Source organism: Mirounga leonina, unplaced genomic scaffold (genome assembly GCF_011800145.1).
Source record: "Mirounga leonina isolate KUSES-001 unplaced genomic scaffold, KU_Mleo_1.0 Mir_204, whole genome shotgun sequence".
NCBI lineage: Eukaryota > Metazoa > Chordata > Mammalia > Carnivora > Phocidae > Mirounga > Mirounga leonina.
Genome location: NW_023270513.1, coordinates 3,133,541 through 3,156,036, shown reverse-complemented (window position 1 = coordinate 3,156,036; position 22,496 = coordinate 3,133,541). Strand labels below are relative to the sequence as shown.

Sequence of the window (22,496 nt, the reverse complement as noted above, 5' to 3'; positions counted from 1 at the left end):
TAAATAAAATTAAAAATAAACAAAAACAAAAAAACCCCACACTCAAATGTCAAAACTATAAAGATGAAGAACAGGTAAGTGGTTGCCAGGGGACAAGACAGTGGTAGGTGCACATGGAGGGATGTGGATCCAGAGAGCTAGCCTCAGGGAGTTCTTTTGTGGTGACAGAACAGTTCTAAATCTTGATTTCAGTCGTGGCTACATGATGGCGTAAACTGCATGAAATTGTACACACACACACAAATGAATACAGATTTTCTAAAAAAGTGCAAACTGAATAAGGTCTGTAATCTAGTTAATGGTAATGTACCAAATCAATTATCCTGGTTTTGATACTGAACTAAAGCTATGTTAAGATGTCACCACTGGAGAAAGCTGGGTGAAGGGTAAAAAGGACTCTCTGTACTATTTCAGTAATTTCTTGAGTCTAAAATTATTTCAAAAACAATCATGATATACTCACGAGCAAAGAGCAACTTACAGAATAATTATAAAAATGGCAATTCTTGCAAAAATAAATTTTAAAAAACCACATGTCATTATTAACCATTTTATATAAGTACAGAAAAAAGCATGGAAAAGATACATTATATATTACATTACCTCTGGGGAATGAAACTATGCGAGGTGGGGGTAGGAGGAGAGGCAGAAAGGTTAATTTTTAATTTTACATATTTCCATATTGTTAGACCTTTTTATAAGAAATATGAATTTCTTTATTTTTTAAAAAAGAGGTTCTACCTGACAGGAATGTGAATGACAGGTTACTAGTCCAGAGGCTGGAACATTAGCCAGGTGACTATTTACTGTAATAATCCACGCAAAATATAATGAGGGCTTTAGTGATATACTGGAAGTCGGAGATTTATTCAAGGGAAAGAAGTAGAGATAACTCTGAGGTTTCTGGGTATAGCTACTGGGTAACACCAGTGCCCCATTAAACCCAGACGGGAAATAGTAAAGGATGGAGGGGGAAAGTTGGAATAGAGAAGGACGGAAGAATGTTCAGTTTGAGAGGTATGTTTGAAGTTCCACTGGGACATCCAACAGGAAATGTTCAGCAGGTGGATGGGGATATAGATCTTTGCTCAGAATCAAATTGAGAGTTATCAGGAAAGAGGTGGCTGCTGAAGTTAGAGGAATAGGCAAAAGAACATTCAGCAAAGGAGACTGAAAAGCCATGATCTACCAGGTAGGAGGAATATAAGAGCTAAAAGTTATGAAGCCAATCATAATACAGTTTCAAGGAAGGAATGGTCAGTGATGTCAAATACCGGAGCGAGGCCAAGATAAGGACTGAAAAGTGCCAACCGTATCTGGCAATTACGTGATCCTATTCGCTTGGTGTGTTGGACAAGGTAGAAGCCAAATTAAGGCTAAATGAGGCATGAATGGCAGGTAAAGAACAAGAGAGAGATGTTATGTACTCATCTAAAAAAAAAAGAAATTCGGATCATGCTACCACATGGATGAACCTTGAAAACATTATGCTAAATGAAATAAGCCTGACACAAAAGGACAAATATTCCGTATACTCTGATTCCACTTACATGAGGTACCTAGAAGAGGCAAATTTACAGACAGGGAGTAGAACAGAAATTGCCAAGGGCTGGGGGGAATGGGAAAATGGGATTATTGTTTAATGGATATAGAGTTTCTGTTATAGGATGATGAAAAAGTTCTGGAAATGGATGGCGGTGATGGGTGCACAACATTTTGAATGTACTTAATGCCACTGAATTATACACTTAAAAATGGTTAAAAAGGCAAATTTCTATGTTGTGTACATTTTACCAGAATTAAAAAAAAAGCCTGGCTGTGAAGAAGAGGAAGAACAAGAATGGCAGCAAGAGGCTGAAGCCGGACTGAGAGAGATTTTATTCTCTTCAAGATGGAGATCGAAACTTCACATAAGAATATGTGTATCTTGGCCCCAATCTAAGGAAGGTCACTGACAGATTTAAAAAAAAGAACCTTATTGTAGAATACTGACCAAACTTAACAGAGTAGTCTCATAAGACAGACTTAGAAACCAATATATGGGAATAGTTTAAGCTTTATATTTACCTATGAATAATACTGAATCACCTACTCATATGCAAATGGATTGAGAACTTGAGATTTAATAAGCCAGTTAGGGGAAAAAAAAGAGCACATGTATAATAGCAGCAAAACTTTTAAACTGCCTAGGAATAAACTTTAACAACAAAAAGATGCTCAAAAGCAACAAAAACTATAAAATCTATGTGTAGGAATAAACTAAAGATACCTAGAAGTTATCCAAAGAAAACTAGTAGCCTTTATTAAGGGAGTAAATGAAAACGTGAATAAATGAAAAAACGTTAAGTTCCTAGATGGAGAAATGTAATATTATAAAGAAATACAGTCTCTCCAAATTAATCCATACATTAAATAAGATTTCAATACTATTTATTTATTTGGGGACAAGTTAGAATCTAACAAAAATGATCTCAGAGTTTATATAATAATTGAGCAAAGCAAGCCAAGGAATTTAAAATTAAAAAGTCTGAGTGATGATCGCAGTGATACTATCTGGTGATAATAGTGCAGATTAGACAAATAAATAAAAGAGAATAGAAAACCCCCAAATAGGTTCAGGAATATATAAGAATTTAGTACATGATAAAGGTATCATTTCATTTAGTAGGAAAGGATAGACTATTCCATAAATAGAACTTGGGACACTTTGGCTACTCATTTGGAAGAGGAAAAAGGTTAGATATTTACCTTATACCATAGAATCTATTTTTAAAATCGATAAACATTCAAATATTTAAAATATGAAAGGTATTAGAAGAGAACATAGCTGAATATCTTAGAGGTAGGGGAGATCTTTTAAACAATTACACCAAAGACAAATCATAAAGGAAAAGATTGATAAATATAACTACATAAAAATGAGGTTTCTCATTTTCTCTGGGTACATACCCAGTAGCAGAATTACTGGATCATATGGTATTTCTATTTTTATTTGTTGAGGAAGCTCCATACTGTTTCCACAATGCCTACACCAATTTGCATTCCCACCAACCAAGAGTGCACAAAGGTTCCTTTTCCTCCACATCCTCACCAACACTTGTTGTTTATGTTTTTGATTTTAGATATTCTGACAGGTGTAAGGCGATGCTTCATTGTGGCTTTGATTTGCATTTCCCTGATGGTCAGTAATGTCTTTTCATGTGTCTGCTGACCCAAAGAAAATGAAAACATGAATTTGAAAAGATATATGCAGCCCTATGTTTACTGCAGCATTGTTTAGAATAGCCAAGATATGGAAGCAGCCCAAGTATCCATCCATAGATGAATGGATAAAAAAGATGTGACTGACACACACACACACACACACAGACAGATGAATATTATTTAGCCATAAAAAAAGAATGAAAACTTGCCATTTGCAATGGCATGGATGGAGCTAGAAAGTATAATGCTAAGTGAAACAAGCCAGTCAGAGAAAGACAAACACCGTATGATTTCACTCAGATGTAGAACTTAAGAAACAAAAGAACAAAGAAAAAGAGAGACAAACAAAAAACCCAGACTCTTAAATACAGAGAGCAAACTGGTGGTTGCCAGAGGAGAGGTGGGTTTGGGCATGGGTGGAGTAGGTGATGGGGATTAAGGAGTGCACTTGTCCTGTTTGAATCCTATTTTACACCTGAAACTCATATAACACTGTATGGTAACTATACTTCACAAAGTAAGTTTCTCTGTGTCAGAAAACACCACAAATAAAATTAAGAGACCTTCTGGATGGAGTAACTGCCACCGGCCTGCTATGAAACAGCTGTTTTCAAACACTGACCAACAGGAAGTGTGGGACTATGATCCCTGAGAGAAGGGAAATGAAGGAGGAGGGCTCTACAACTGGCCTTAGCTTTCTACTGAACCCAAGCAAGGCACCACAGTCCCACAAAGCCACAGAGACAAATCCTGGAATCGGAGGCGAAGAGAGCTGGAAACTGCAGGGGAGAACTGGAGGGGAGGGAGCTCCACAGAAAAATAACTTAAGATCTGCAGAGGCTCCCTTGAGTCTCTGGCTGAATACTAAACTGCACATGTTTAGAATGAGATTCCACAAGGGGTCCTAGAAGCAGAACAACTATCAGAGCTCACACAGGGTTGGGAGTTACTCAAACGAAAGTGGGGGGGAAAAAACCCTCCCAGGAGTTTTTTGGGGTGTTTTGTTTTGTTCTTTTTGTAAAGTTATTTTATATCTGATCTCGATCGTCGGGTCCCACTGTGTATTCTTTAAGTTCAGGCTCTCAGGTTTAATGACACATGATCTACCTCTCCTAGGCCTACCCTGAAGATGGCTTCTCATCAGAGTTAATTTTTGGTTTGTAGAGCCTAGAGGAGGAACTTGCTAGGAAATTCTTTGGGAAAAGAAATATTATGGGGCGCCTGGGTGGCTCAGTTGGTTAAGCCACTGCCTTCGGCTCAGGTCATGATCCTGGAGTCCCGGGATCGAGTCCTGCATCGGACTCCCTGCTCAGCGGGGAGTCTGCTTCTCCCTCCGATCCTCCCCCTCTTATGCTCTCTGTCTCCCATTCTCTCTCTCAGATAAATAAATAAAAAATCTTAAAAAAAAAAAAAAAGAAATATTATGAATAGTTTGGCATCACCTACTGGTACAGACGATACAGTTCACTTCAAATTTAACCAAACATTAAGTACTAACTTACCTCTATCAACAACTTATGACCTTATGGTTTTGTAAAGACTGACAAAAAGTTTGGGTTGTGTTTTTCAGAAGGGATTTCTTGATCTATACGCCTTTCTTGTTTTATAGACATGAGAGGTTATGTGCCTTCTGAGACTACTGCAATAGCTCCAATCCCAAGCTTTGGGTTTCCCTGATTATTAATGCTCTTTTCAAATGCTACGTGAACATAAAGAGAGGCTCTGAGATTGATTCGGTACCTATGCGGTAGCTAGAAGGCATAAGGGGTTGAACTCTTGAGTGTGCAGCCCATCACCACCACTTAAGTACAGGATAGTCCTCTGACATGTCCTGCACCCTTCCAGGCGCACTTGTATATGGAGTGCTCCTTATCTTCCACTTGCTGCCTAATGAGCCTAGCCTCAGTGCTAGCATTCTGGCTACATACTATACACACACACACACGATAATACAGGGTAAGTTGATGGAGTTATATAAAATAATACAGAAATATGCTTATATGTAGTGTGATACTATGTGTGAAGGATCAGAATGGCAAGAGTCGATATTAACTAGATACACTGTTCTGGACCCTACTACTATGATTTAAAAACAGAAGCATGTTCAAATCTGATCAAATCAACAAAATTTTAAAAGTATTATTATGTATATGGTACACCTCATAGTAGGAAACATCTCATATGTGGCCTTCAACTCCATGATTGATGCCCTTTTAGTACAAAAGATGTCACATTTTGTATCATAAGACACTACGAACCCTTACGGCCCTAGTCAGAAGTTTCTTATACTCTCATCAACTTGTTTAAGAGGAGAAAAAGTCAGCCTTCTAGGCTGTCCACTGTTGCTACCAAATCATTATTTACTCTCCCTTGGGGAAAAAAAAATCCCCCTTATTTTGAGACTTGTTCTCTACTGTGCCAGAGGTTGAAAACCTGCTGCCTTGGAGCCAGACTTAGCCTGCAGATAGAGGTTTTTGATTGGCCCACAGAATTTTTTAGAAATTTCAAGTTATTTGCAAATATGTAAAAATTGGGAAATGTCACACACAAAAATCCACATTATCCGCTTCTCTTGAGAAATTAAGACTACCTAGCAACACTATACTCATTTCCTCCGGACAACAATCAAATGAAGTATAGGACTCTTTAGATGGAGTATGTACTCTTCTAATTTACTACAATCCACACCTGGCCCACCTCACTCATTTACATTACTTGCCTGGCCCCTGCAAGCAGCCTGAGTTTGAGATCGCTGCTCTTCATCTCTACTCACCATCACACACCTACTCACGTTCACCAAGGACCTATCCACGTGGCAGAGCCTCCCCTCTTGCTCCAAATCCCTCCCCATCATGGTGGGTTACTCTAATGTTCACCTGTACTACCCATCCAAAATCCTTGCTAATTTCATGCCCACAGTTTGCAGCTCTACTCTAGCCAAACATATCCAAGGCTGTATCCAGAATGCTGTCCTTAACTGAAAAATTCACTTCTGAAAGTTTCAATTCTAATATCCTACTTTTTTTTTTCAAGATTTTATTTATTTATTTTGACAGAGAGAAAGAGAGAGACAGCAAGAGAGGGAACACAAGCAGGGGGAGTGGGAGAGGGAGAAGCAGGCTTCCCGTGGAGCAGGGAGCCCGATGCGGGGCTTGATCCCAGGATCCTGGGATCATGACCTGAGCTGAAGGCAGATGCTTAACAACTGAGCCACCCAGGCACCCCATATATCCTACTTCCTAATCACAGCCTTGTATCCTGTCCAATTTTTTCATTCCCTCTGAGCTCAAGAAAATTTACAAGCCTATAAGCCCATTAATTCCTATTTCCCAATCTATCAAGCCTCTCTTGGCTTTTGTTTCGTCCCTCATCAGCTCCCATGCTTTAAAAAGTAAGGTAATGTATATATAGTGTGGTACATCTCCCTTCAATTAGCAATTGTATTTGAAGATGGAGGTTGGGGGATGATATAAAATAATTGGGGGCACCTGGGTGGCTCAGTCAATTAAGCATCCGACTCTTGATTTTGGCTCAGGTCATGATCTCAGGGTCCTGGGATCAAGCCCCATGTCGGGCTCCCCGCTGAGCGGGGAGTCTGCTTGTGCCTCTTCCTCCGCCTCTCCCCCAGCTCATGCTCTGTCTCCCTCTCTCAATAAATAAATAAAATCTTTTTTTTTTAAGATTTATTTATTTATTTTGAGAGAGCGAGAATGAGAGAGAGAGAGAGAGTACATGAGTGGGGGAGGGTCAGAGGGAGAAGCAGGCTCCTCGCTGAGCAGGGAGCCCGATGCAGGACTCGATCCCGGGACTCTGGGATCATGACCCGAGCCGAAGGCAGTCGCTTAACCGACTGAGCCACCCAGGCGCCCCTAAAATCTTTTTTAAAAATGAAAATAACTTGGTAAGAAATGTGAAGTGTGTGAAAGCAAAGATAAGTCAAATGTAAACTCTGATTAACTTTTAAAGATAAAACACGAATTACAGGCGCCTGGGTGGCTCAGTTGGTTAAGCGACTGCCTTCGGCTCAGGTCATGATCCTGGAGTCCCAGGATCGAGTCCCACATCAGGCTCCCTTCTCCCTCTGACCCTCCCACCTCTCATGCTCTCTCTCTCTTACATAAATAAAATCTTAAAAAAAAAAAAACAAAAACCATGAATTGCCAGGGATGCCTGGGTGGCTCAGTTGGCTAAGCATCTGCCTTTGTCTCAGGTCATGATCCCAGCGTCCTGGGATCAAGTCCCACATCGGGCTCCTTGCTCAGTGGGGAGCCTGCTTCTCCCTCTGCCTGCTGCTCTCCCTGCTTATGTGCGCTCTTCCTCTCTCTGACAAATAAATAAATCTTAAAAACACACACACACACACACAAATTGCCAAGAAATTTCAAGGCTTTGTAGAGCTGCTTTGGGATATCCCCCAAACCAGAGACTATGCAGTTACAATCCTCTGCTATAAAGGGTTCTTTGGTGACAAAATTTAAAAAGCTCAAACTTCAACCTTTTTTTTTTCCCCTTGCTGACACCTTCAATTTCCAATCTTTCCAACACACCCAGAAAACAAGATCCCAATCCTGAATCAATTCTATCATCTGCTTTCTTAGTTCCCTCACAATTAAACAACTGGGCCAATTGATGGTGCTAAAGAAATGAATGGTCTCCAACATCAGCTGGACCCTCAAAGGCTTCTCAACAGTTCTGAAATGTCCCTGGTCAGCTACTTTTCAAACTTCTTAGAACAGATAATTCAAACCCTTATCAGCATTTCTCTTCAAATTCCTTCTCCCACCACCCTACCCACTGTCAGCAGAAGACCCTATTTCCTACTTTGGAGAGAAAATAAGAGGCTACCGGGCAGAAACTTTCTCAGTGTCTATCTTCCCACCTTCCATAAGGACCTCACCTCATAACCTTAATTTTCTCTTCTTTCACCTATAAAAAGGTCCCCTGTCCAAATGCCTTCATCCCTTTCCATATGTTGATCAGTTTTCCTCCTTCCCTTCACAGACAAATTTGTTTCTACTTCTTCACTTTCCATTCATTCATATCCTCTGCAGTCTGACTTTTGAAGATTTTATTTATTTATTTATGTGAGAGAGAGAGAAAGAGAAGAGAGTGTGAGCAGGGGGGGAGCAGAGGGATAGGGACAAGCAGACTCCGCACTGAGTGCAGAGCCTGATGTGGGACTTGATCCCATGACCCAGAGATCATGACCTGAGCCAAAATCAAGAGTTGGACACTTCACTGACTGAGCCACCCAGGCGCCCCTGCAATCTGGCTTTCGATTCTAACCGCCTCACTGCAACAGCTCTTCTAACAACCATTCTCTCTCGTTTTCTATGTAGCACTTGACCTGTTGGCCACCTTCCTCTTCTCTTGGTTTCCAGGTCTTATTCTCTTCCGTTTTTCCTTCTTTCATTCTGGCCACTCCTCAGTATTCTCCACCTGATCCCTTAAATGTTGGAATTTGTCAAGTCTATTCTCCTCCTACATTCTCTCTCAACTAAACAGTGGGTCTTAACTTTTTTGGGTTACGTACAACTTTAGTAATCTGATAAAACTATGGTCTTTCTACCTGGAAAAATATACAACCATATTTTACATACAGCATCGGGGGTTCAAGGAATATACCCCTAGTCCCTATTTGAGCTCATCTACTACTTTTATATGCTCATGATCTGAAAAAATATCCATATTTACAGTAAGCTCTTCTGAGCTTAGGACATGTATATAGCCAACTATCTACTAAGTCTTCACTTGGCTCAATACAACACAGCCCAAACTGAACCTGACCACTTTTTCTCCAAAACCACTCCTCCTCTATTTCCTATATTAGTCAATGGCGCCACCAGTTACCCAAGTCAAAATTCTGGAGGTCATCTGATTTTTCCATCCTTCCGAAAGTGGAATTTTTTTAAATTATGAAAGTATTGTGTGCTCAATTAAAAAAATTCAAACAAGCACAAACAAGTACAAAGTGAAAATTATCCTCCATCTCTCCCTTTAGTAATTCTATTCTATGGCAACAAATGAGCTAAATAGTGACTGATTCCTTTAGATGGGTATGTGCTCTCCAGTTCATCAGTCCCTATTGTGCCCATTTCACTTATACCTATCTGGCCTTTATAAGATCTGAGTTTGCAACCCCTTCTGTACATACTGTCGAGTAATCTATTTTTCAACAATACATCTTGAATATTTTCCTATCAGCATACACAAATATACCTTATTTGTTACCTAATTACCATTTTGACAGCTAAGTAGTACTCCATCATACATAGGTACCATAATTTATGTAGTTTCCTATTGTTGGATATTCCAAGTGCTCCCATGTTTTTGCAATTACAGTTGACTCTTGAACACAGGGGTTAGGGGCACCAACACCCTGTGCAATCAAAAATCCACTTATAACTTCTGATTCCCCAAAGATTTAACTACCAATAAAGATCCTACTCTGTTGACCAGAAGCCTTGCTGATAACATTAACAGTCAATTAACACATATTTTGGATATTATATGTATTATATACTGTAGAGAAAAGAAAATGCTATTAAAGTTGTTAAGGAAGAAAAAATACATTTACAGTACTCTACTGTAAAAAATCTGTGTATGAATGGATCTGCACAGTTCAAACCCATGTTGTTCAAGGGTCAACTGTATGATGCTGCAATTATAAACATGTATATTTGTACACATGCCTTTACACACGTATGTGGAGTATTCCCCAGAGGTGAAACTGATCAAAAGTAATGAACATTTACAGTCCTTTAGAAAGTTTATACCCATTTACGTTTTCACCCAAGAGCATGAGTGCTTTGCATCATCATCTTGAATTGTCCCCACCCTCGACCCAACACCAACTTCCAACCACTTATGAAAATATCAATTCTACCTCCACAGTATCTCTACAATCTGTCCCCATCTTTCCATTCTTACTGCTACTTAACCATGGCTCAAGCCCTCAGTATTTTTTTTAAAGATTTTACTTATTCGTTTGAGAGAGAGAGCACAAGCGGAGAGGAGGGGCAGAGGGAGAGGGAGATGCAGACTCCCCAATGAGCAGGGAGCCCGACGTGGGGCTAGATCACAGGATCCTGAGCCGAAGGCAGACGCTTAACCAACTGAGCCACCCAGGCGCCCCAAGCCCTCAGTATTTTTAACTTAGACTACTGTCAACAGTTTCTCTATTGGTCTCTATATCTAATTCCCCTCCGATCTATCCATAGCTTCCAGAATGACCTTACCAAAATACCTGATATGATCCTCTTTCCTTTTAAAGGCTTAGTGTGACATAGTAGGCCTTTTGAGATCTACCCTATGTACCTTGAAAAACTCATCTCTTACCACCAAAGTAGCCCCCACTCTTCAGCCTAGCCAAACCAACTATTTGCACTTCCCAATCCAAGGCACTCTCACCTAATTTTCTGTTTGTGCTCTCTGCCTGGAACTTCTTCCCCACCCTTCTCTACTTTACTACTCGGCTTGGCAACGAAGGTACTGAATACAGAATTAGCTACTATAATCATCATCCTTGAAAATTCAAAAACCTCTAGGAAGAGCTTCCTGCCTCTCATACAAGCAGGAAACTTGGAAAACACACAAAAGATGAAAACAAAGAAAACCCTAACCCTACATTTCAGAAATAACCACTATTTTGTTATCACATTGATGTGTTTCTTTCCAGTTTTTTCTATGCATACACGTCTTTTTTTTAAATGTGTTAACTGAGATGAATTAAGTTTTGTGTTCTGCTTTTCTCACTTAACATTGTGAATACTTTTGTCATTAATTTTTTTTAAGAAAGCACTCGATCTTTATATAATAATCCATCATACAGATGGCACAATATCTAATCATTCCCTCTACATTAACCATTCAGGTTATTTCTCATTAATATGAATTACATTATCATGAATATCTTTGTCTACATCTCTGATTAGGGCAGATTATTCTACCATGTTGTATATACCATGCACATATATTAAACACTTAAGGTGCACTATTTTACTTAATCCTCACAACAGCCCTATGAGGAGGGTCCTATTATTATTCCCATTTTACAGATGGGAAAGCAAAGGCTAAGTTACCTGCCCAAAGTCACACTGCTATTAAGTGGTGGGGCCAATATTCAAATTCAAGCCTACTTGATTATAAAGTCTGTTCACTTAGGGGTGCCTGGGTGGCTCAGATGGTTAAGCGTCTGCCTTCGGCTCAGGTCACGATCCCAGGGTCCTGGGATCGAGCCACACATCAGGCTCCCTGCTTGGCGGGGAGCCTGCTTCTCCCTCTCCCTCTACTGTTCCCCTGCTTGTGCTCTCTCGCTCTATCAAATAAATACATAAAATCTTTAAAAAAAAAAAATAAAGTCTGTTCACTTAACTATTTTTAAGTCTCTCAATGGTGCCAAAGAGCTTTCCAGAAATGTCTTAGAAGTTTATACTGCCCACAGCAATGTGAGAGCACGAGCACTGAATACTTCCATTAAAAAAAAAAAAATTGAGGGGCGCCTGGGTGGCTCAGTCGTTAAGCGTCTGCCTTCAGCTCAGGTCATGATCCCAGGGTCCTGGGATCGAGTCCCACATCAGGCTCCCTGCTCGGCAGGAAGCCTGCTTCTCCTTCTCCCACTCCCCCTGCTTGTGTTCCCTCTCTTGGTGTGTCTCTATCTGTCAAATAAATAAATAAAATCTTAAAAAAATAAAAAATTTAAAAAAATAAAAAAAAAATTGAGTTCATCTAATGGGTGGGAAATAAGGTACCTCTTTGTTTCAATTTGCATGTCTTTGATTACTGGGTGCAACTGAATATTTATTCATGTTCATTAGCTATTTAATTTTGGCCTTCTGTGATTTGCCTGTCTGCCCTTTGCTCATTTTTCACTTAGCATCTTCTGGGTTTTTCTTATTGCCTTATATTATTAGCTCCTTTTAAATCTGCCTTATATCTTAAGCCAGCCATCACCAAGACCAAGCGGGCTTTCTGTAACACTCTTGCTTTATTAACTTGTTAAAATCATTTTTAGACATCTGTGAGCCTCTCAACATTTCCTTTACCAGAATTCTGGCTAATCAGCTTTAAGTGTTTTCAGGAGACAATAATGGAGAGATAACTGACCTAACAAAGGGCATTTCCACTCTCTAATTTCCGATGAGCAATAAGAAGAGCACAAGGGAGAAAGCAGATTCTTTTAAACCAACTCAGATGAAAGAAAAATGGAAGGCTCATCTCCTACCACCTTCCCTTAATGATATATATAAAGTTCTAGTCAAGTATCGTTCTCTGAACTTGCCCTGTTCTTTCATTCCTCCGTGGCATTAAACATTCTCTTCTCGATTGTCCATTTCCTCATCTGTCTTTCTGGCTGTCCCTTCCTTCACCTCCTCCCTCCAAATTCTCTGTCCCTTCTATCTAGCAAATGTACAGCCACATTAGTCAGGCTGCTGAATACTGCCACAGAAAAGTCATACAACCATGTGGATTTTTTAGTTGAGACCTCAGTATGCTAGGCAATTCTCTCAAATGCCCTTAGCTCCCTCTTCTGTTCTGCTTAAGGAATTATATGAGATCACCATTTCACTGCTTAATTCCTCATGTCTTTCCACTTAGGAAAAAGTAGAATCTCTTAAATATGACCCAGGGCACACACAAGGGTCTCTAGGATTTGACTCCTAGAGACTTCTACATATAACCAGTCACTCACCAAGATGTACACATAACTGCAACCCCAACAACTTGTTTCTCAAGCCTTTAATGTCATTTCAGGCCTCTGTATCTTTACATACCACTCGCTCTTCTCCGCCTAGAACGTTTTCTCCTCCACGTTCTTTGCCTAGCAAACTCCCCTGATCCTTTAGAACTCAGCTTAAGATAACTCTCTTCCAGAAAGTTTCCTCTAATTTCACTCTGATTTAAATAGCCTGTCTCTGTGTCCCTCTGGCACTCTGTGCATACATCTAGCATAGTATTCAACTTCTGTAAATTTTCTTTTCTGTTTTCCTAAATAAACTACAACCAATCTGGGGGCAGGAATCATATCTAAGTTGATTTTATATTTGTAGCATCTATCAGAGCCAGCATATATTAGGTGCTCAATGTTTAGTTAACAAGTGAGTCATTCAAAACTGATCTTTATTAGCTTATTTGTGAAGCCTTCCCTAACCTTTAGGTGAAGGTGCTCCTTTTTCTCCTCTAGTGCACTTTGTACATCCTTCTAATACGCCCTTGTTAAGCTGTATTCTAACAACCTCTCTCCATCAACTGGATTGTGAATTACGTGGGCAGAGTGACTATGTCTTTCCGACCAACACATTAAGTAGTTAGCACGGAAGTTAAGTAACTAGCTTGGCGTATATTATTGGTTCACGTACTGGCCAAAACTCCATGCTCTGAGGAAGCTCACTATGGGCTATAGTCACACATTTCCTTAAGCTCCATCTAAGGGCCTGGAGCACAGGTGAATTTTCACATCTCACGGAAAGCAGTGATGGCTCAAAGCCCAAAGTAATATCCATTTGATTTTTATTCTCTTCTTTTTTCTGTGCTCTAAAGTATAAAAAAATTAATGTACATTGCTTTTTCATCATTAAAAGTTATTAGCAAACTTTACAAAACACACTAAAATATGTGCCCGCTTAAAAAAAAAAAGGCAGAGTACTGTTCAAGGCTACTTCATGTAATTAAATTTTAATAATGCTAACTAAAACTGGATGAATAGAATGATGGAAAGGAAAAAAAAAAGGAGAAATACCCACCATTATACTTAACACTGTTGGCCAGAATAAGGTTGACATCATCTAGAAAGCTCTCCCGACTCTGGTACTTGTGCTTGGAGATATTCTGTGATTAAAAGAACCAGGGGACTCAGATACATGTACAAATTTACTGGCTTCCAAAAAGACATTTTAGATCAAATCACTCACCTTACGTATAGTCTCTAAATCCATTGGACTGACAATCACTTTGTAATAATCTGGAACAAACTTCTTATTAACTGGGTGATGAAATGGCCAAGACTAGAAAACAGAAAACATGAGAAATTAAATGGAAACCATTCTTTATACTGGAGATTCTCAACCTTCATTGGGTCACAAATATTCCTAAGGTTCCAACAAAAGCTATGAACCCCTTTTCCCAGAGACACATAATCACACAAGATTTTGTCTATAACTTAAGAGGTTCATGGATTCCTTTAAGGAAAAAACCCTGCTCTATACTCACAATTAAAACTTCTTATTCCCCAGTCCCATCCAGAAGTTTTATAGCATTAACACATATATAACGTATGCCTACAACACAAAAGGAAATTCAGTTCAGCATTCCTAAGGGAGAATCATTCCCAAAATATGATACATACAGTCAACTTGGTAGCCGTGCCATAACATTGTAAAAGACAAAAAAACCCCAAAAAACAAAAAGACAACAAACACCGGATAATTAAATAAACCGCCATCTGTCAAGAAGCACCTCTCAATCCAAAGCCTCCCATTAGCTGGCATCCTAATTTCTTTCTAGGGCTATTCAGGAGCTTTCAACAACAGGAACAAAGAAATTGCTCTATATCCACAGGTTCCTGGCCTCTAATTTTAATGACCAAACACTCTTACGGCAAAAAGATCAGTTTTTTAAATTATATACCAGTTTGAATTTACAAACACTACCCTCCAGACTCCCCAGCATACATACACACGCACATCTTACTGTCCTTTCCCTTCCCCTATACTATCTTCACAATATTTAGCACAGAGACTACTTACATCTGGAACTGCCATCATTTTTTGGGTGACAATGTTGTCCAGAATGAAAGAAAATGCTACTTGGTCATCATCATCCAGCAAGGGGTTGATAGCTTTTTCTAAACGAGCCAATTTATCTTCTTTCTGATATGAAACAAAGCAAAGGAAAAACAGAGGTTTCCCTGAGGTGTAATCACCGCAGAAACTTATGGATAATTTACGGTTCAGTTGTCTACTGCCCTTGCCCAAAAAAGCCTAACTTTGAATTCTCAACTTCAGTTCTAGGTGAAAGTCCAAATAAGAGAAATGATATTCTCGTTAAAGGATCGAAAGGGATGTACCAACCACTCCTTTAGGTATTCTATCTTCTATTCTTGTAGATCACCAAAAATATACATCCCTGGGAATTGATAACCTAGCTCCTACAACAAAAACATCTCTACCAAGTTAGTTTTAATATTACACGGTTTTTGCTGTAAACTATTGCTGAAAACACAACATATTGTTGATTAGTGGCTTTTACATAAGGGAATCTAACCCAATAAATTCGTTTTGGGGCGCCTGGGTAGCTCAGTCGGTTAAGTGTCTGCCTTCAGCTCAGGTCATGATCCCAGGGTCCTGGGATTGAGCCCTGCATCGGGCTCCCTGCTCAGCGGGGAGTCTACTTCTCCCTCTCCCTCTGCCTGCCGCTCCCCCTACTTGTACTCTCTCTCTCTGTCAAATAAATAAATCTTTTAAAAAAATTCGTTTCAGACTATACTAGGAATAAGTTTGTGTTCCGGGGCGCCTAGGTGGCTCAGTCGTTAAGCGTCTGCCTTCGGCTCAGGTCATGATCCCAGGACCCCGGGATCAAGCCCCACATCAGGCTCTCTGCTTGTTGGGAGGCCTGCTTCTCCCTCTCCCACTCCCCCTGCTTGTGTTCCCTCTCTCGCTGTGTCTCTCTCTGTCAAATAAATAAAATCTTAAAAAAAAAAAAAAAAAGTTTGTGTTCCAATTGCTCCACATCCTCACAAATACTTAGTACTACCAGTTTTTTAATTTATTTTTTAGTCTTTTTAGATTTTAGCCTTTCTGGTGGGCATGTAGTAGTATCTCAACATGGTTTAAATTTGCATTTCCCCAATGATCAAGTTGAGGAATCTTTCCATGTTTATCAGCCATCTGATTATCCTCTTTTATGAAATGTCTACTTTAATATTATCATCATCATACTTCCATTTTTTGTAAGTTTGTAAGGTGCTATTTTTTTGGTAAGAAAATGGAATATAGGGGTGCCTGGGTGGCTCAGTCTATTAAGCATCTGACTCTTGATTTTGGCTCAGGTCACGATCTCAGGGTCCTGAGATCGAGCCCAGTATCAGGCTCCATGCTTGGCACAGAGTCTGCTTGTCCCTTTCCCTCTGCTCCCCCCCCCCCCCCCCCCCCCCCCCCCCCCCCGAAATAAATGAATAAATAAAATCTTGAGAAAAAAGAAAATGAAATATAGAAAATCTTTCAGGGGCGCCTGGGTGGCTCAGTCGGTAGGTTAAGCGTCCAACTCTTGATTTCAGCTCAGGTCATGATCTCAGGGTTGTGAGATCCAGCCCCATGTCAGGCTCCGTGGTGGGCTTAAGATTCTCTCTCTCCCTCTCCCTCTGCCCCTCTCCCCACTCCCTCTCCAAAGTAAATCTTTTAAAAATTAAAATTCCTCTCTGCCAAAACACAGTCTCTCAGCTCTAGCTGACTTCTTGGAAATTCACTTTCTTTTCTAAAGTTATGTGGGTTCTAGATTTCAATCCTAGCTACACTCCTTAATAACCATGATGCCCAGGGCAAGTAATTTTCTTCTACGGATCTCAGTTTTTCCACCTATAAAAGAAGAATTGGATTATGAGATTTCAAAGGTCCCTTCCAGTCTCTAACACACTAAAGATCTGCTACTCCTACATTTCTCTACTCTTCTTTCTGTTACAGTCCCTCCTTCCTCAACCCTGCTACCAGCTCCCCTCAAATTCCATGCCTTTTTCTCATTTTATTTATTCATTTTTAAGTGTTTATTTAAGTAATCTCTACACCGAACATGGGGCTCAAACTCATGACCCCGGGATCAAGAGTTGCCTACTCTTCTGAATGAGCCAGCCAGTCGCCCCTGCCTTTCTCATTTTAAATATCTTACCTCTTTGAGTTTTTCATCACAGAGATCCAGCATGGATTGAGAGATCTGGGTCAATGAGTGCTTTGGACCTAAATTTATAGAGGAACAATAAGAGATGAGACCATTAAAAATGGGAGACAAGAGCTGCCAATACCTCTTTTAGACTTTTAATACATTTACTTAAACACCTAATATGTGCCAGACACCAGCCTACCTGCTAGATTAGACAGATATACCAGTCTTAGCTCCATTTTTCAGTGCTAACAAACAACATGGCAGATATACAGGATGGATGAAAAAACTAATTTTAAGTCTCTTCCTTATTTATATACATCCCACAGTACTACTATTGATACTCCTGCCTTTAATACCTTGGAAGTAATAATACCATGGATGGGGAATGACAATTTGTTTAAGGATGGCTGAGGAGATGAAGGCATGATTTATAATCTCGCCATACTTAGCATATAAAATTTGTGATTGCAACTTTTCTTTACACAACTCATGGTTTGTGATGTCCTCCCAACATATGGCTAATCCAAAGCCTTTGTCATAAAAGACTCTCCATCCCATCTCAGACTATTTAGTTTCCTTGAAACCCATAATGGGAGCTTCAGAAAATCCTCGAACTATTTCCTACAGTTCCCACTTACAGCTGCCCTGATTTTAGCTCATTATAGTATGGATAGTTAAAACATTTTCATCTAGACAGTATTCTGACTATTTCCTTTCAGTATCCTTTGCTTGACTATCTTCCTCTGTCTATCCATTCATATAACTGTTCCCCAGACCCCAAACCTCTACTCTATTCTCAACTAATCAATTAATTCAGCACTGTTTATTCATTCAACGAATAATTAATGATGGGTCTGCGATGTGTCCAATGATGAATAAGGAGAAAATAAGACATAATTCCTACCTTAGCTCTTGGGTCAAAGAAAATGACATGAAAATAAATCATTGCCAAGACAGAATATGAGTGCTTGAAGTATTTAATGGATAAAATGATATGATGTCTGGAAATACAGACTAAACAATAAGCAAAGAATCGGCCATGAGGGTAATTGTTGAACTAGATGCATAGGTGTGCTGAGGTTTATTCTCTCTACTTCTGTACATACCTAACAAGTTCCATAATGAAGTTTTAAAAAACTGAGTATAGTGCAAATAGAGGGATACACTGGTTGCTAGGAAATATGGTCGGGCTGCATATAAAACATGTTGTAAGCTGTTTTTACAACAATTAAATCTGCATACTGGGAGGTAGGGAAGGCTTGCTGTGACATTTGAGTAGTGTCATTAATGAAGAGTAGAGGTCCATCAGGTAAACAATAGGGTAGAAAGACATTCCAGAGGGAAGAAAAAGTATACAAAGATACAGAAGTAAGGAAATAAACAGAAACGTGAGGCACCACATTTCACAAGAACCACAAGCAGTTTGGTACAACTGCAACACAGGTATGTGTGGAGGAGAAACAGGAAATGGAACTTGGAAAGGCAGCAGGGCCACATTATAAAGGTCTCATAGGTGATAGAAAGCCACTAAAGATTTTATGCTGGAAAAATTTTTCAAATTTGTGTTTTGGAAAAAATTACCCTATCACAGTGTGAAGAATTAAGGCAAGCAGCAAAGGGAAAGTTTGGAAGCTGTTGCAAGGGGTCCAACAAGAAAGGACAGGGCTTCAACTAAGAAAGCAGCAACAGAGACTGAAAGGAAGGAGATGTGTTCCAGCAAATTGTAGAGGTTACAATTTATGGGACTTAGTGATCTATGAATGTGGGGAAGAGAGGATGGAACCAATGACAGCCATCATTTCCAGATGGTAATATCATCAGTCTAAATAAGGCAACCAGATAAAGAGTTGCCAGTAGGGCACTGAAAAATGGACATGTCTGGCAGGCAACCGGAAACACGAGTATGGAGTCCCGAAGAGAGGTAGGGGCTGGAGACAGTGATATCAATGGATACATGGTAGCTGAAGTCATGAGAATGAAAAAGATAGGAAATCATTACAGAAAGTACTCCTAGAAAAGACAGAAGAGAGTATCAAGGGGCTACAAGTGGTCCATAGTGTCAAACACACTGGAGTTCAAGAGACTTCTAAGAACATGCAAAGATGTTCAACATCAGAGACAAAAACTGTATGATCTCACTTATGTGGAGAATCTTTAAAAACAAACAAAACAAAACAAAACTCGTAGAAAAAAAAGAAGATCAGACTTATGGTTACCAGAGGTAGGGGGAAATCGGAGGAAGGTGGTCACAAGGTAGAAACTTGAAATTATGAGAGAAGTGAGTACTTGTACAGCAGGAGGACTACAGTTAACACTGCTGGATGATAGACAGTAAAGCTACTGAGAGTTAATCCTAAGAGTTTTCATCACAAGGAAGAAATTTTTTTTCTTTTTCTTCTTATTGTGTCTATATGAGATGATAGATGCTTATTAAAATGACTGCAGTAATCATTTCGCACCACAGTAAGCCAAACCCTTATGCTGTACCCCTTAAACTTCTACGGTGCTGTGTATCAATTCTATCTCAGTAAAACTGGGAAAAAAGATGCTCAACACCACTCCCTGGAACACCAGGGAAATGCAGATCAAAACCACAATACCACTTCACCTCCACCAAGATGGCTAGAATAAAAAAGATGGACAATAACACAAGTGTTGACAAGGATGTGGAGAAATTAGAACCCTTACACACTGCTGATGGGATTAAAAACACTGCAGTTGCTCTGGAAAACAATTTGATAATTTCTCAAAAAAGTTAAATGTATACCACGTGTTACCAGCAATTCCACCCCTAGGTATACATCCAAGAGAAATGAAAACAAATGTCCACACAAAAGCTTATCCACAATTCACGGCAGCATTATCTGTACTAACCAAAAAGTACAAATAACGCAGATGTCTACAAACCAATGAACACGTTTTAAAAATGGGGTATATCTATACAGTGGAGTATTATGTGACAATAAAAAGGAAATGAAGTACCGATACATGCTCCCACATGGGTAATACACATTAAGGCTCACCACTTTAAATGTGTGCATTGTACAGTATGTGAATTAGATCTCAATGAAGTTGTTTAAGTAAACAGGGATTTCTGGAATGTGGCTACTGGATCCATCAATTAGGAGGTTGCCAGCACTTCTGCAGAAGACCGCTTCAGGGTTGTGAGGTGAGAATGGATTCACACCTCTGCCGCTTTTTAGCAGTGTGACCACCTCAGTCAGGTTATTTGAACACTACAGGCTTATCTGTTCATTTGTAAAATGAGGATTACAGTAGTGCCCACTTCAGAGACCTCTTACGGTGAGATCAGAAAGAAGGTGCAAGTTAAAACCCTTGCAGCCACCGGCAGTGCCGCTGCTACTGGTATCAGCCGGGGGTAGGAGGAAAGAGGAGGACTGAGCCGGGGGGCGCTTAAGGCTGGGACAAGGTCGTAACTCAGCTTTTCCACTTTGTTCTAACATCTCCACCTAAACGACCCACAGGTACCTCGGCTCTGTACTTTCAAAGTTGACTCTTAACACCTTCTCATTCCTCTTCCAATCTGACTTTTCAGTATTTATCCTTGTAACTTGAATGACAGTTGGGCCTAACAAATGTGTTCTTCCCTTGTGTGTGTCTAGCACTCTGCTAGGCCCTGAAAATACAAAGAGGAGTAAGTCTCTCCAGGAGGTCACAAAGTGATGGCAGATTCAGATACATAAATCATTACATATAACATAGTAAGACTCATAAAAATTCATTTAATTCTGCTAGGAAGAACAGAAAATTTAAAAAAATGGGTCTTTTGGGCAGTGTGGGTAAGTCTTCATGAAGAGATGATATGAGTTGGTCTGGAAATATGAATGGAAATTCACAGGGCATGTTCCCACTGGAAGGGAGCAAAAGGCATTCCAGACAGGGCGGAGACTGCAAAGGGCATGAAGAAATGGCATGGGCTATTTCGCGAAATACAACGCTGAATCTGGCAGGAGTCTCTAGTAGGTATGGGAGCCAGGTATCGGACAGGAGACTAGATAAGTGGGTCAGGCTTGCTATAAAAGGTCTCGGAATCTAGGTACTGCCACGCTTACAGATGACAAAACTGAGAAGACTGTGAGAGGTTGTCTAAGATAACTTGTCCAAGGTAACTTAATCAGTAAGTGGCAAGGCCGGGATTCATTCTCTCTCTGTACCCTTAATCCCCACGCTTATACACGAATCTGCGCTCAAGGATACAAGTGGAGATCAGAAACCTTGATCCCTGACATGCAGAAGCTGTACTGTGTCCCCCTACCCTTTTAAGACACAACGCAGATTTCGTTCTCCCTCCCATGCCAGATGTGGAGCAAAGTGAACATGTAAGAGCCCCTATAACAAATCTGTAGATCACATCAAAGATTCATACACAGCAAATATGGTCACGTGCACACACTCTGCATAGGTTCCATCCACACTGTCTCTCCCTTCTTTTTAATCAGGCCCACTTCTTCCTCCCACTAATCTCCCTGCAACTGTTTCATTTCACCAGATAGACTCCAAATTCTCCAGAGGATACGTTAAAAAGTGGGACTAAAAAGAAGTAACAGTAAATGACAAAAATGTGCACTATCTGATTTTCCTAAGCCCAAAATGCACTCATACACTGTAGATCCTTTCAGTCAGTCCAAACTCATCTGAATTTGGGACTAATAAGAGACAAATAAGGATCTGAAAGGTGACCTTTGCAGTCAAGGGACAGGTGATTCTTACCATTATAGGTTGCACTATTTTTCACGATTAGTTCCAAATGCTCTCTGAACTCTTCCCGAGATGGGTAGAGGCGTTTGCGCACATTTTCACGGAGTGTTTGTAAGTCCATTGGTCGAGTGATGATTTTGTAGTAGTCCTTTACAACCTTTGCATTGACTGGAGTATGGAAAGGGTAGGTCTGTGCAAACAAGAGACAGCACTATCCATGAGCAAAGAACATTTGTCAGAGCCAATTCCTGAAGACTCTCACATCTTACCTCTGTCTACCTGGCCATCAACTCTCAAAGGCATCTTTCTAGATGAAGCAAGTAGGTCTGTTTTGTCTACTAAACTATTTAAAAAAAATAAAATAGGGATGCCTGGGTGGCTCAGATGGTTAAGCGTCTGCCTTCGGCTCAGGTCATGATCCCGGGGTCCTAGGATCGAGCCCCGCATCGGGCTCCCTGCTCGGTGGGGAGCCTGCTTCTCCCTCTCCCTCTGCCTGCCGCTCCCCCCTCTTGTGCTCTCTGACAAATAAATAAACAAAATCTTTTTAAAAAAATAAATAATAAATAAAACAAACCCAAAAAACTACATCCTAAAGAATCAGAGGAGTTCCACATACCTATAAGTATACTCTATTGCCCTCTATCTGAAATCACAGACAGAACAAAGGGCTTTGCCATTGCTACTGTAGATAGGAATGCGAT

At 40.1% G+C, this 22,496-nt stretch overlaps 1 protein-coding gene across 6 annotated transcripts in view; it reads right to left on the bottom strand.

Annotated features, from left to right (window-relative positions):
* The window catches only part of TAF1 (TATA-box binding protein associated factor 1), a 74,891-nt gene that overhangs the window by 22,615 nt on the left and 29,780 nt on the right, over nt 1-22,496 (bottom strand). For 5 of the 6 annotated variants that reach the window (XM_035028733.1, XM_035028736.1, XM_035028734.1 and 2 more), the window contains exons 28-32: nt 21,808-21,985; nt 17,083-17,150; nt 14,949-15,071; nt 14,115-14,207; nt 13,947-14,031 (exon numbers count right to left, since the gene is read on the bottom strand). In XM_035028733.1, the coding sequence (XP_034884624.1) occupies nt 13,947-14,031; nt 14,115-14,207; nt 14,949-15,071; nt 17,083-17,150; nt 21,808-21,985 (547 nt within the window). The other variant, XM_035028739.1, reaches the window with a different exon arrangement.